This window comes from Typopeltis vanoorti, chromosome 6, assembly GCF_054136105.1.
Source record: "Typopeltis vanoorti isolate ZY-2024b chromosome 6, IOZ_Tvanoo_1.0, whole genome shotgun sequence".
NCBI classification, from domain to species: Eukaryota; Metazoa; Arthropoda; class Arachnida; order Uropygi; family Thelyphonidae; genus Typopeltis; species Typopeltis vanoorti.
This window is the reverse complement of record NC_143554.1, coordinates 1,622,168-1,637,893: the sequence shown is the minus strand read 5'-3', so window position 1 is coordinate 1,637,893 and position 15,726 is coordinate 1,622,168. Positions and strand designations below refer to the sequence as shown.

The 15,726-nt window shown below is 35.1% G+C and overlaps 1 protein-coding gene across 1 annotated transcript in view; it reads right to left on the bottom strand.

Moving 5' to 3' along the window:
* Positions 1-15,726, bottom strand: part of PAN2 (PAN2-PAN3 deadenylation complex catalytic subunit PAN2) — a 717,374-nt gene that overhangs the window by 598,511 nt on the left and 103,137 nt on the right. Inside the window, exon 5 of the mRNA XM_090393913.1 lies at positions 6,633-6,751. Coding sequence (XP_090250039.1) covers positions 6,633-6,751 — 119 coding nt within the window. The remainder of the gene's footprint in view (positions 1-6,632; positions 6,752-15,726) is intronic.

Genomic DNA, 15,726 nt, shown 5'->3' with positions numbered 1-15,726 from the left:
ATCCACAGCCTTTTGGCTGGAGAGTGGATATATGCTAACCACTCGGCCAACCAGGCTGGCAATGAGATACTCATTATGAAACATTAGTGGTTTATATTAACTTTCTTATTTTCATTATGTAATGTGTGTGCTGCATATATATGTGTGGCCATTTAATCATTTATATGAATTAAATCAGTATTAGCAGGTCAAAACGTTTCCTAATCACACTAATAATGACCCCTTAATTAGTCCCCCCACACACACACACACCCAACATGAGCTATAAAATTTCATGTATGTATAAATTACAATCTGTTTTTCCTTCAAATAATGTTTCTATCTCATCTCCTATCCTGCATCTATTCCCCAAATTTGAATACCACATTTTCACAGGTAGACATATCATCTTTATATTTTTGAGGGGGATGGATGCTGAAAAGTTGTAATAATCACCATTAAGGAATTGAAATAAAACCATGTAACTTACATGTTATTCAATATATTCTCCACAAAGTGTTATACCTTGTTACAATGCTGCTGCATCATTTGCAATCCTCTGAGAAAAAAGTCTTTCACATTCCTGACATGTACCCTCACACGGTGTACAGAATATGATAGTACTATATGAAAAATTTACATCATTACTAACTTCTATCTACAATTTCCTCCAAATCAATCTGTTACCTGTCAAGACTTCAACATTATCAGATCTTATATTTCTATCTTCTAAGGCACGTTTAACTCATCAATCCACCTATATCTTGGTCTTCCTCTGGATCTTTTTCCTGCCAACCTGGCAGAGAAGACTTGTTTTGCTAATCTCACTCTCCCATTCTGTTTAAAAAAAGTCTTTCACTTGTTGCACAAATCAGTTTTCAACTGCAGTTATGACTTCATCATCTGTGGTAAATTCTGTTCCTTTTAAGTGTTTTTTAAAATTTGGGAATAGGAAATAGTCAGATGGGGGTCAGGTCTGGCAAATAGGGCAGGTGAGGCAGATATTGAAAACTCAAGTTGTGTATTGTCTGTTGGGTTTCATGAGTAGTGTGAGCAGGTAATTTGCCCTGCAAAAGAAACACACCTCTGCTCAGTTTCCCTTGGGTTTTTCCTTCAGTACTTCAATTCCTTCAGAACTGTTGAATAAACTACTGTAACAGTTTTGCCTTTTTTTGAGGCACTTCATAAGAATATTACACCATCCATATCCCAAAAGACAATGTCAAGAACTCTCCGTGCTGACTTTTGAATTCGGAACTTCTTTGGCCATGGAGAACCTTTGTGTCTTCACTCTTGACTGTTGTTTGGTCACTGGTTATAGTGATAAAGCCATGCTCCATCAACAGTTACAATGTGAGCTAAAAACTGGCAATACCCCATCACATTACATAATGTGATGGGGCAATTAAAAACTGAAGGTGTCCTTAAGTGAAACATTTGTGAAAAAAAAAGAGGAGACATCAGAACTCGCGATTAAGTCAGTGTGGTAGAGTGTGAAATCTTGTGTACTGGACTTAAAATGGATTGAGTTTTTTATATAAGTCCAGTATACAAGATCTCAAACTCTGCCAAACTGACTTAATGGTCAGTTCCGATGTCTCCTCTTTTTTCGCAAATGTTCTACTTAAGGATACCTTGGCACTTATCCAAGCAAAATTTGTTCCTGATATCTTAGCCCTGTTTCAGTTCTCCATGAATTCAGGCTATTTTGTTTGGCAAGGAAAATTCTACAAATAAATTAAGGGTATGTTCATGGGCTCCCATCTTTCTCTCCCGGATAACTTTTCATGGAGACATTAAAAGAATGCCCTAAATTCCTCCACCTTAAACCCACTATTTGGCTAGCTATGCTATATGGACGATGTGTTTTGCAATTTGGCCAACTTACACACTTTCCTATCCCATTTGAACAGCCAACGTCCAAGGATCCAATTCACAACAGAAATAAAAAAAGTAATAACAGTCTGCCAAGTGGAAAATGTGAACAGTATTATAAGGGCAGAGATAGAACTGAGAATTATGCAGTGTTAGCAACAGTACAGATGAGATGCAATGTCTTGAGCAGAAAATGGCACCTAATTTTTTGGAAGCTAAAGATAATATGGATGCAAGATGTTAGTGCCAGGATAGGCTAAGAGAAGTCAGCCAAAAGAAAAAATTTGGTCTTATATAAAGAACTTACCTTGCTTCCTTTTACTTCATTTTGATATTTCAAAAGAGAAAAGAGAAATGAAGTGAGTTCTTTCTTGTAAATAATAAGAGAGGACTGTTTTAGTTAGCACTGAAGTTAACAGGATTATCCTCGTCTAATGAAGAATGATAAGGATATCAAAGTTAAAGTATTATTTATGGAGAATCTCTTAGCATAGAATGGTACATTACAAGAGTGGAATGTCAAATGAAGAAATAGAATGGCATGTACTGGCATCACCAAAGCTATGCACTGGTATTTTCGTATTAAAGGAAACTTGGATGGAAACTAATATACTAGAAAGGAGAAATGCTTAAGAAAATCTCAGGGATGTTTGCAAGATGGTGAGAATTGTGTAGTATTCTGGTGGGTAGATGGCCAATGAGTCAGGTCACTGTTAACAGCAAACAACCAAGAAAAGGTTAAGGGTTATCTGGTATTCTAGTGGGTAGATGAATAATTTGTATTAGATCATTGCTCATAGCAAATATCATGGCATTTCTTCCAGGCTTGATTAGTTGAAATGGAGGAGGGAGGCAAGAATGAGCTGGGGAAAGATGAAGTCACTGCATACGAACAGCAGAAAATTGGGCTTCAGATATAAATCAAAACAGTCAGAGTAGTTATCCAAATATGAAGGGATCCTGCTTATTACACTACTCCAATGCATCAGATTCATCCACATAGTCAGACTTTGCAAAATGCTATTTCTTCAGGATTAACTGCCTCCATTTTTTTTCTTAAGTTTCTACTATTATAAAAATAATAACAGATTAACTCCAATATCATCATCATCAGTTGCATCAGTCTTGGGACTGGTAGCTCAGCAGCAATTTCCTCCATTCCCCTCTGTCATTGGCTTTCTTCTTAACCTCCTGGTAACTCCTCAAACCCGTGCTGTCTTTGACTTGGTCAAGAAAGCTTTTCCTTGGTCTGCCTCCTCTTCTTTTCCCCTCTATTTTGCCTTCAGTTATTCTTTACACATTTCGAAGTATATGTCCAAACCACCTATCCCTTCTAATTTTGATAAATTTTATTAGAGTTCTTGTTTTGTTTATCTCTCTCATGTCAGGTCACTGTCATCTCTCTCAGGACTTGTTGGTTTGATTTTTTTTCTGTCCATTTTATTTTGTTCATGCGATGCCAGCACCACATTTCAAAAGCCTCCAATCTTCTTACATCTTCTCTGCCTAGAATCCAGGTTTCACATCCATACAGTGCAATGTTCCATATCAATGTCTTTACTAAATTTTTTTTTTCAATTGTAGGTTGAGGTTTCCTGTTAAAATGCTTTTCATCTTAGAGAATTGGGCTCTTGCGTTGTTTATTCTTGATCTTATGTCTTCTCTTGTTTTGCCATCTTCTGTTATTAGGCTACCTAAATATTTAAAGCTTTTCACTTGTTTTATTTGTTTGTCGCTGATGTCTACATACTCTATATTGATAGGGATTTTGCCTGTAACAATTATTTTAGTCTTATCTGTGTTGATTTTCATTTTATATTTTTCAAGGTTATTATTTAGTAATTCTAGCATTGTTTTTAACGTTCTTCTGTTTTCTGCTACAAGGGCTATGTCATCAGCAAATCTTATACACATGACCTGCTCACCATTTATCTTTATGCCACTATTTATTTTATCTTTAGTTTCCTGAATGGTCTTTTCAATATATAAATTAAATAAAAGTGGTGAAAGTATACATCCTTGTCTTACTCTACTCCTGATATTTATTATTTTCTCCTTATTATTGATTTTAATCCATCCATTTTGATTTTTGTAAATTTGATAAATTATTTTCCTATCCCTCAAATCTATGCTAATATTAGTTACACAATTTAGGAGTATTTGCTGGTTTACTTTATCAAATGCTTTCTCTAAATCAAGGAAGCAAATGTAAGTATTTTGACTAAGGTCTAATCTTCTCTCTATTATTGTTCCTAAATAGAGTATTGCCTCTCTTGTTCCTTTATTCTTACTGAATCCAAATTGGTCTTCATCCAATAGACAATCTATTTTTGAATAAATTCTATTTTGAATAATTTTTAGCAGAATTTTGCTAACATGTGTGATTAAAACTATTGTTCTAAATTGGCTGCATTTGTTTGCATTATTCTTTTTTGGTACTGGTATTATGGTTGATTTCATAAACTCCTTTGGTATTTCTCCTCTATCATAGATTTGGGCTATTAATTGATAGAGTAAGGTTTTTGTCTCATCACCTAGATTTTGTAGCAGTTCTATAGGAATATTGTCTACACCTGGACTTTTTCCCTTACTCATTTCGGACAGTGCTTTATCAAATTCTTCTCGCATTATTGGGGGTCCTAGGTTATCTTCATTTTGATTTTCTATGCTGATAACAACATCAAGTTCGTCGCCATTATAGAGTTTTTCAAGATAATTCTTCCATTCCATTAATATATCCTCAGATTCTATTAGTAATTTTCCATTTTCATCTTTGATGGCATTGTTTTTGCTGTTCTTATTAAATTTGAAAGTCATTTTGTTAATTTCTTTATAGGCTTTCTCTATGTTTTCTTTGTTAAATAATTCATCTATGTTATTACACTGTTCTTCCAGGTATTCTTTTTTGGCTTGTCTACATTTTCTTGTAATTTGATTTTTAAGATATTTGTATTTGGCCACATCTTCTTTAACAGCATTTTTATATTTTCTTCTTTCATCCGTAAGGCCAAATATTTCATCTGTTATCCAATGTTTTCTTTTTCTGCATTTTTCAATAATTGATTTGATAAATTTGTAATTAACTCTTTAATCATATTCCATCGGTTTTCAATATTATTCTGACTATTTATGTTTTCTGGAATGTTATGATCAGTTGCCTCTTGGTATCCTCTCTTTACTCTTTAATTGTTCAAGGTTCCATCTTATTGGTTTGCATCTTTGGATTTGTTTCCTATGTTTCAGTTCTGTTTTCATTAAGACAAGGTTATGGTCACTACTAATGTCGGCACCTGGATAGCTTTTGCAATTTTTTTATTTGGTTTCTGTATCTTTTCTTGACCAATATATAATGTATTTGATATATATTTGAATCCCCAGGTGCTTTCCATGTGTATCTTCTTCTTTTTGGAACTTGAAATAGTGTATTTGCTATAACTAACTGTTTTTGTGTACAAAATTCTATTAACTGCTTTCCTCTTTCATTCCTACGTCCAAGATCAAATCTTCCTGAAACATTATCATTGCTCTCTTCTCCCACTATAGCATTCCAATCTCCCATTATTATTGTATTGTCTCTGTCTTTAAAGCTGCTCCAGATTTCTTCTATTTGTTCATAAATTTCTTCATCGCTATGTTGTGATGTTGGCATGTAGACCATCATAATATTGAGGTTTACTGGTTCATTTTGAATACTTATCGCCATGATTCTGTCACTAGAGTTAATTATTGCAGTGATTAACTTTCCAACTTTTTTATGAAGCATTATTGCAACACCTGACTCGCCCTTCTTTTGTCCTGAATATATTATTCGAAATTCTCCACTCCAGAAATCACCCCTGTCCCTCCCATCTCGTCTCACTAATGCCCAGAATGTCTATTTCAAGTCTTTCCATTTCTTTTTTCACATTTTCTATTTTACCTGGTTCTAGCAGTGTTCTTGCATTCCATGTTCCAATATTCAGCTTATTTCTTGTCTTCATTTTTGAATGAGTACCGGGATTTCGTTGGCTGTTGACCTGAGAAGCCTGGTTACTTCTCCTGTCGGGCATGACTCCTTCAGTGAAGGCTCCATTGCCAATCTTGATTTCAATGTTGGTTTCTTTTTTCTTGGTGCTTTTACTTGGGAATGTAATGTGGTGGTATCCCCTTGCCTTCCACATCGCAGTTTTGTAACATGTATGCTACAGGAGGTTAATACAAGTAGCGCTGCTGCCCACTACTATAACTATTAGTGGTTAGTTAAAAGATGAGGAAACACCCCTAGCCCTCGAGTACTCTAATAGCTTCAGAGAGATGGAGGACCTCCTCTTGAGGTTAGTAAGTAAGAAAAGAGACAGACAGAAAGTTTTAAGTAAAGAATCCTCATTAGGAAGAATGTTAGTTTGAGGGTAGAAGCAGGAAGTGGAAGAGTTAGAGAAAAGTATGACCAAAAGCTTTGAAATAGATGATACTTAGCTCTGGGACCCTGGGTTAGCCATGCCTGTGCCTGTAAGTTGCAAGCCCCATGGGGATACTCCAACATATATATATAACTCCAATATAAATATAATATTACTTATCAAACTATTTACCAGCTAAATTTACTCTCAACTAATCCTTGATGCATAATTTATGTAAATAGCCAAAAAATTAGATCTTAAGGGCACTTACCATTTCCTTAATTTTGTATAGTGATAACAGATTTGATATCAGATAATCTAAAATATTATCAACCCTTCAATAAAGTGATGAACTAGAATATAAACTGAAAATAAAGTTTATTAAAAAAATGGCATTACCTTGTAGAAAAACCACAGGTAACTAAAAGATTGCCATGAACATCAAAATCTGAAAGCATTCCAGAGTGAGCATCGATACTATGTTCAACATTTAAAGAGACAGGATCACGAAGTGTTATCTAATAAAAATATAACAGTTCATTAATTAAAAAAATAATAATATCTAAATAAAAATTAATAAATGCAACAGCATTAAAGAAGTAAAATTATTAACATAAGCTTTAATTTATAATCCATAAAATTCAGATGAATAAACCAACAACTAACGCATTCAGTTACCAACCAATGAGCTGCAAATCTGAATCTTCCCGCTGTGAGCGTTGATGCTAATATCATTAGGTAGAAGATGAATTTCATCACCTGGTTTGAAACCAGCACTTCGCTTAATGGAGGCCTGAATATACCAAACATGAAAAAGTTCCATGTTTTCTGGACTATATAAAAAATTAAATAAATAATACAAAAAATTAATTAAAATCTCTTAGTCCATCCACTTACATACTAACATACAGTGGGTCTAACATACACACTATTGGTTCACAACTTTTCATGGAAAGGATCCAAATTAAAAAAGAATCCATAATAATCTAGTATGCCCACCGTTTGTAGGTCTCTCCTTGGCATTTTGCCAAGAATAGTTGATTCATGCTGAAGGGGAGAAATGGTCGCCAATATGCGAAATCACGTGCTTTCTTGTCTGTCGCTGTACTAGTAGTAGCTTGATTTTTTTTTTTGCTTTTTTGCATTTTTTTTATTATTAATTTGTATGATGGATCCAGTACAGTCAACAAGTTCTATTGTTAAATGTTTCAGTAGCTCTTGCAAAAGAATATTGAATAATGTGCTGACATTCTGCGAAAAAGAATCATCAGAAGGCTGTCTCCTTGTTTCCCCTTTATCAAGTCATAAAACGTGTAAGTGCAATTGCGGGCATATCGGGGTCGGCTGTTAAAAGAATTCATAGGGAATCAAAAGGTGAAGGTAAGCCAAAATTTAAATCGCCTAAAAAAAGTGCCAGAGAAAGAAAACCATCGAAACCGTAGCTTTGAATGATTTTGATGTAGATGTTATAAGAACTATTCACGAATTTTACGTGGTCGAGAAAAGAGTGCCAACTGTTCCGAAATTGATTCCTAAAGAACAAATTAATTTTCCTTGGAAAAGAGAAACTTTAAGGAAAATACTTCATGAAATCGGATTTTGTTTTAAAAAGTCCCAGAATAAAAGGAAACTTATCATGGAACGAAGTGACATTGTTTTATCTAGAAGACTCAGTATTTGAGAGCAATATGACGTATCAGGGAGTATCGTGTATTGATTGTGTATCTAGATGAAACTTGGATTGATAGTAATTTAACTTATGGAAAATGTTGGCAGTCTAAAAAAGAATGTGGAGTGCCACAAATTGGAAATGCCTCGTGGCGCATAATAATTTTGTGTGCGGGTGGAGAAATGGATTTTTCTACCGAATTCAAACTTAGTATACAAAACCAATTCAATTACTGGAAATTACCATGGGCAAATGAATTTTACGATCTTCGAAAAGTGGGCAGAAAAAAACTGATTCCAAACCTTCCTAAAAATGCTAAAAATGTTTTTATAATTGATAACGCTTCATATCACTCTATTCGATTAAACAAAGTTCCAAATTGAAACTTTGTTTAATCGAATAGAGTGATATGAAGTGGCTCTCTTATGAAGAGAGTTTCTTATGAAGTGGCTCTCTGCAAATAACATTTCTCATTCCCCAGATATGCGAAAAATTGAATTGCTTAATTTAGTCAAAAGACTCGCCCACAATTACACTATTTAAATTCGACACAATGCTCAAAGAGCATGGATTTCTAGCTTTCAGGCTACCACCATATCATCGCGATATTAATGCTATTGAGTATGTTTGGGCAGAAGTGAAAAGCTTCATTCACCATTGCAACGTAACTGGGGATATTGACATGTCGAAACTTTTTAAGCTTTCAAAACAGGCAAATGAAAGTATTACAGTTCAAACTTGGGAAAATATTGCTTGCATGTCACCTCATTAGAAAATATGTATTGGGACAGAGATGGAATTATTGAAGAATTATGCAAATCTTTGGTGATCAGTTTAAGTGAAAGTGATGGCGATTCAGACACCGATTCAGATGACTGAAGATTACAAGGATTTGATAATGGTATTTTTTTCTAACATTTTTTTTGCATGGGTTTGTTAAGAGTCACAAGTCATAAATAATTAATCGGCTCAGGACATTAAAGTGTCTCAGTTCTCTCAACTGAAAGTTTAGAATACCAAGTTTATTTGAAAAAATTTGTTTTTCTGTATAATTATTTTTATTTTATAGAAAATTTTCTTAAAAATAAACTTAGTTAAATTTTTGTTTTATACTATACCTTTTTTAATTTTGTTAATACTCTACATAGATTTTTCCAACTGCTATACAAGCAAAATAGTTACACTTTAAAAACAGCAATGTTCGTAAAAGAAAAGCTAAATTTTCCGCCCTGTAATAATAAACAAACTCATCCCAGAAGACAGATCGATTATCCTATTATCGGAATGGATTCTCCTTTTTCTGACATGTGCAGAAGTGTCAAAGGATCTCTAATCGGTGGGCAAACTATACAAAGGATGCTGAAAAGATCTCCTTCAATTGTTTCTTAACTGATATATGTATGGTAAGAATGTTAGATTTCTGTTAAACATAAATCCGAATCTTATCATGAAAGACTAAACCTACAGTACACTAGTACCGTGGATGAATTAAAGGTCAGATCTTCTGGGGATTTACAGACCAAAGATGGTACTTTTTCAAGCCACCTGAGGATCTAATATGAAGAATCTAATAGGAAGTAGTCTTCCACAAGAAGATAAACATCACTTATCACCTAAAGACATTCGCAAAATCCAGGCTACTATGGGATTCAATACACCCTACAGTGTTAAAGTGAAGCTCTGGTGCAGAATGAAAATGAAAACTACTTATGTAACAGAAATGCATGCAAATCTGCCAGCTTCATTGGCCAACTGGATAGCATCTGTACTCTCTAACCTAGCATTTCTCAAAGGGTATGCCACGAAATTGTGTTACTGTGCCACGAGAAATAACAACAAAAAGTATTTTCGTTAAAATGAGAAAATAAGAAGAAACATAAAATAGATATTAAATATTTTCAACAGAGGTATTTATTAATACAAGAGAAATAAGTAAATTGTAAGTAATACAAACTGAAATGGTTAAAATTAATGAGTTAATAATTGCATCCTTTTTATAATTTCATGAGAAATATGGGATTGTTTACTTTTGCACAATTGTTTAATATGGGGTCAAATTGCAAACACACCTGTAATTCTTGATCAAGAGGAAAGAAGTTGCTTCCGTTTCTTACTTTTAATGTTGGTCAATGCCAAAAATCCCTGCTCCAAAGTAGGTTTTCAAAAAATGTAGTAGAAGATAGGGAATCTTCTGATAATACTGAGAACTGTTTTTTTTTTTTTTTTTTTTTTTTTTTGTTGCCAAATTCCAGAATTGAAATAATGTTGTATATTATTTCTGGGAAAACTCCCATGTTACTCCTCTTAATAAACTATTATAATTACGGCTATTTTGCCTGCTTCAGTTTAGGAGTGTCCCTGTAAAAAAAATTGAACATGTGATGTGCGACCATGACATATGCTTGTGTTGGTATGTGCGTTAGGTGAAAGCTATTTTTAAGGGTGTTTTGTGATCGAGGGGGGGGGGGGGTTTGGGGGTTGGTGGGGAGGTTCTGAGTAGAGAGCCAATGATAGGGGTTGTATGGTTACAAGTAAATTATGTATATTATTTCTGGAAAAACTCCCATGTTACTCCTCTTAATAAACTATTATAATTACGGCTATTTTGCCTGCTTCAGTTTAGGAGTGCCCCTGTAGAGTTTACAGGGGCACTCCTAAACTAAAGCAGGCAAAATAGCCGTAATTATAATTATCTTCTTCTTCTTCTTCTTCTTCTGCAGCTTCTCCCACTTAAGTGGGGTCACTGTTTGTAATGAGTCTCCTCCACACCATCCTGTCTTGGGCTGTCACCACATCCAAGTTCTTCATCTTCAAGTCCTCTTCTACCAGCTCCCTCCAGCTCTTCTTTGGCCACCCACGTTTCCACCTTCCTTGCACATCCATCTGCATGACCCTTCTTCCCACATATTCGTCCTCCCTCCTCATCACATGACCAAACCATCTCAACCTTGCCTCCTGTATTTTTGCTCCTAAGTTCGTAACTTTCACTGTTCCCCTGACATAGTCATTTCTCAGACAATCCTTTCTGGTCACACCGCACATCCACCTAAGCATTCTCATCTATGCTACTTCCATTCTGCTGATGTTATTTTTCCTCAGGGCCACAGTTTCTATAACATACGTCATAGCTGGCCTCACTACTGTCCTATAAATTTTGCCTTTCAGATTGATCGGCACCCTCTTATCGCATAACACTCCAGCCATCTCCCTCCAGTTCCTCCAACCCGCTTGTATCCTGCATCCCACTTCCTTCTCAGCTCCTCCATCTTCTTCCACTGTTGAACCTAAGTATCTAAAGTCTCTCACCTTCCTGATGACATTTCCTTCCAGCTCCAGATCTGTCTCCTGGCCGTCGCCGACTGCGCAACACATATACTCTGTCTTACTTCTGCTCAGTCTCATACCTCTCTCTTCCAGTACTTTTCTCCATCTTTCCAGTTTAGTTCCCGCTTCTTCTCTTGAATCTACACACAACAAGATGTCATCTGCATACAACATTGTCCAAGGAGCATCTTCTCTCACCTCCTCTGTTACCACCTCCATCACAATATTAAACAGAAACGGACTTAATGCTGACCCCTGATGCAAGCCAACTGTTACTTGAAAACTTTCCGTCTGTCCCAAACAGGTCCGAACACTTGTCTTCACATTTCTGTACATTTCCCGCACCAACCTGACATATTTCTCTGGCACCTTCTTCTCCCTCAGACACCTCCAGACTTCTTGCCTTGGCACTCTATCGTATGCTTTCTCCAGATCAATAAATACCAGATGTAGCTCCCTTTGTTTCTCTCGATATTTTTCCATCATCTGCCATAACCCAAAGATAGCATGTGTTGTTGATCTACCAGGCATGAATCCAAATTGTTCCTTTGCAATCTCCACCTCCTTCCTCAATCTACCATCAAGATAGCTGTAATTATAATAAAAGTTAAATAATGTTGTTTCCCTAAACTTGAGCTGAAAAGTTCGATCAGCCTGAAGTTCTGCCAACTCTTCTGCCTCTTTTAACAATAGATGTTTTGTGTCTGCAGTAGTAATCGTGTATGTAAATCTGTAACAAATAACAATTGTGATACTTGCACACAGCATCAGATGTTGAATTGGTCTGGGAAGGTACCTGACTTTATTACTGGGTCTGAAGGAATCGCTAGTTGTATTTTCACAACGAGCATCTCCACTTTGGCCACTTAACCTTGACATTTAAAAATTTCTCCATATTAAAAAAAATATAAATCAAGGCCACAAAATGTTGCAACTTAATAAACAACAAATTGCAGAGTAGAGTAAACATGCTACCAATAGTCAATGACTAATTGTTTCGAGTTCAGCATAACTGAATTCGTGATAAGTGTTGACTCATATATATATCCACCACTGGTACTGAAGATATTTCTCGAACTACAATTCACCTAATGGACCTTGGTAATGGTAACGCCTCTAGCGCAATGCTGCTACCAACTATGGAAGTGTGCTATAATATCCCATGCAGCGAAGCAATATGCTACAAGCTAAAAAATTTTGAGAAACACTACACAATAGTTACCACACGTTCTATATATTGGAGCACTTTTGCCTATTTATATGATTGTAATTGTATGCAAACTTTTCCAGCCTAATATCAAAATATTTATGTAGCATTGCTATATTTTGCTACAAATGCTGAACTAAAGTGCCACCAATTGATCACCAGCAATATGACAATGATTACACCATCAAGTACGTACCAAGGAATGTACTGTAGTCAATGTTGTGTAAACTGTAAAATACTATAAACTTCAGTTAATTACACGAAAGTCCAGCAAAGAATATGGGTGTGCCGCAACAGAAATTTGCATTATCAAGTGTGCTGCATTCTGAAAAAGTTTGAGAACCACTGCTCTAACCAATAGGCTATGGATTTCAATCTCACTGTAACATGGATTTTTGAATTTGTCCTTAGGTGATAAATGATTTACTTTAGCTAGTGTGAGACCACCACTCTGCCCATCTGAAGTACTAAATGTGCAATAGGTCTACAACTTTTCAGTGTGGACAAGCTTAGGTGATAATAATTATTTGTCAGAGGTTTAGCAATATCATTCACAATGCAAAAGGAATAAAATAAGAATTTATTTATTTATTTAGCTGCTAATAGTTCACTAGTGTTCTAACTAGCAACTTCAGAGAACAACTAGTTGGTCACTGTACATAATTTCTAATCATTTATCATTTGTGGTAACAAGTGCAACATAAGAAAAGAACCAGAGTCCTAATTTTGGAGCCCAGATTTTGGTAAATTAATACAGACAAACTTATGGAGATTTTGGGGAGGGGAGTGTTTCTTTCTGCTACCTTTAAATATTGGTTTTCTTCCATCTAATCCTGTGTGAAAGAGTATCTAAAGCATGGTCTGCTAGTTCTAACTTGTAATAGTGATTGTAATGAATGTATTTCTTATGTTTTTCAAGGTGTACATCAACAGATCTTCCTGTCTGTCCACAGTAAGTCAATCCACTGGTGCATATTATTTCATACACTTCCATATGTAATAGAAGATGGAGTATCTTTTGGTGGTGGAAGATTGCTAATTCAATGTGTGTTTTAATATAGCATGAATCTTTTATTTATTAAGTATGCTAGACTTTTTTGGATTGCTAGATATGTAGATGAGGTTCAATGCATCATTGAAACAAACTGCTCTGGCCCTATATGTTCTTTTAGGATAACATGTCGGGATAGATGATGGTGTAATTGCTTATATAAATTTCTTCAATGTGTGTGCTGGCTTCATATAAACAGGAAAAGATAAGCCATCGAAAGGCATGTGATGACATATTTAGGAAGGACAGACAGTTATTTAATTCATTTTCTAATAAATTTTAAGTATTCTTAATAAATTTTAAGTATAAAGGACGTGATTTCGCATATTGGTGACAAATTCGTACATCGCCTTATTCCTTTCTTCCCTTCAACATGAACTAACTCTTCTTGGCACTGTGCTAACCAGGATTCTCACATGTGTGGTTGGAGAGTAGAAGGGAACAAATAAGTAAAAAGAGAAGGAAGAATTAAGATTTCTCTGAAAAATAAATAAATACTGGTTTTCACTATTACTGAAAGTTTCTATGGAAATACTCATTTAATTTTAGCAGCATTTGTTTTTTTGTGATTTGCGCTCATGAAAAGGTATGTTAGTACCATAAGCAGGCTATGAATTTTCTTCTGTTTTGATTAAATTTATATACATACGTGTGGGATAAGGAAGATTCATATACAGTGATTTCTTTGATTTTGCAAAGGTATTTCATAGATTATCACATTACAGGCTGGTATATAAGCTACAGAAGATGGGACTGGATAACAGATTGACTAAACAGATTGAAGATTGACTTTCTGTACAATACAAGCACGTTATGTATGATGAAGAAGCGTGTCAGAAAAAGAAGGTGACTAGTGGCATGCCTCAGGGTTCTGTTCATGGGCCCCTATTTTTTAACTTATTTGTTAATGATCTTTCATGTGGATTAGCTGAGGATCTTCAAATGTTTGCTGATGATGCAAAGTTAGGTAGAATTATCAGAAGTATTAACTGATGTTAATTCCCTACAGGATGATTTGAATAGACTTTAGGTGGAAGATGAATTTCATTGCCTGGTGTGAGATCACTACCCCTCTTACTGGAGATCTGCAGTGGCTTGAAAAAGTTCAATGTTTAGTCTCTAGAGTAGGGCTTCTGGATTATGTAAAAAATTAATTAAAAATACAAATATATATATATATATATATATATATATATATATATATATATGAAACTGATAAAAATAGAAAAAAAATCCTTAGCCCATCCACAGTACAAAATCTACTATAAGTTTGCAAATAATATTTCATGGGTGACAGCCACATAAAAAGACTTTTAGGTTGGATAGATGAGTGAGGTTGTAGCTTTGATATTAATATATACAAGATGTTTGAGGTGCAGAAATATACAATGGTAGTCTGAAAAGTTCTCAGCCTCGACCATAGATGGCAACACTATCGACAAGATTTTTTTTTCCCAAATTGCCACATCTGTCATAAGAATCCATGTGAAATTGCAAGTCATTCTATCAAGTAGTTTGGTTTATACAGCTGTCTGAAGCAAAAGTGTTGTCTATCCCTTGAAATGGATAAAATTGAGTATCGTACGGCTCGTAAAAATCTTTGTAAAAGAAGGTTTAACGGCAAAAGAAATTCATTCGAAATTCATAAAAGTTTATGGGCACTCTTCTCCTTCATTTTCAACAATTAAGAAATGGGCTGCCAAGTTTAAACATGGCTGTACCAGCCTTGAAGGTGATCCATGTGAAGGACGTCCAAAAAGTGTAACAACAGCAGAAATCATTGATCAAGAACATGATATGGTATTGGATGACTGGCAAGTCAAAGTGCATGAAATTGCTGAGACTATAGGCATTTCAAAAGAACATGTAGGATATATTTTGCATAAAGAATTTGCCAAGATGGGTGCCACGCTTGCTCACAGCAGATCAGAAATGCACCCGCATGAAAATCTCTGAACAGTGATTGGAGCATTTTAACAAGAATAAAGCTGATTTTGTGCAATGATTTATTACTATGAATGAGACTTGGATTCACCATTATACATCAGAATCCAAACAGCAGTCAAAACAGTGGACAGAAGATGGTTGTTTGGCACCAAAGTCGGTTCCATCGGCAGGAAAGGTCATGGCATTGGTGTTTTTGGATGCTAAAGGCATTTTGTTTATTAATTATCTTGAAAAGAATAAAACAATAACCAGGGGATATTATTCCAATCTTTTAACCAGACTAGATGAAAAAATT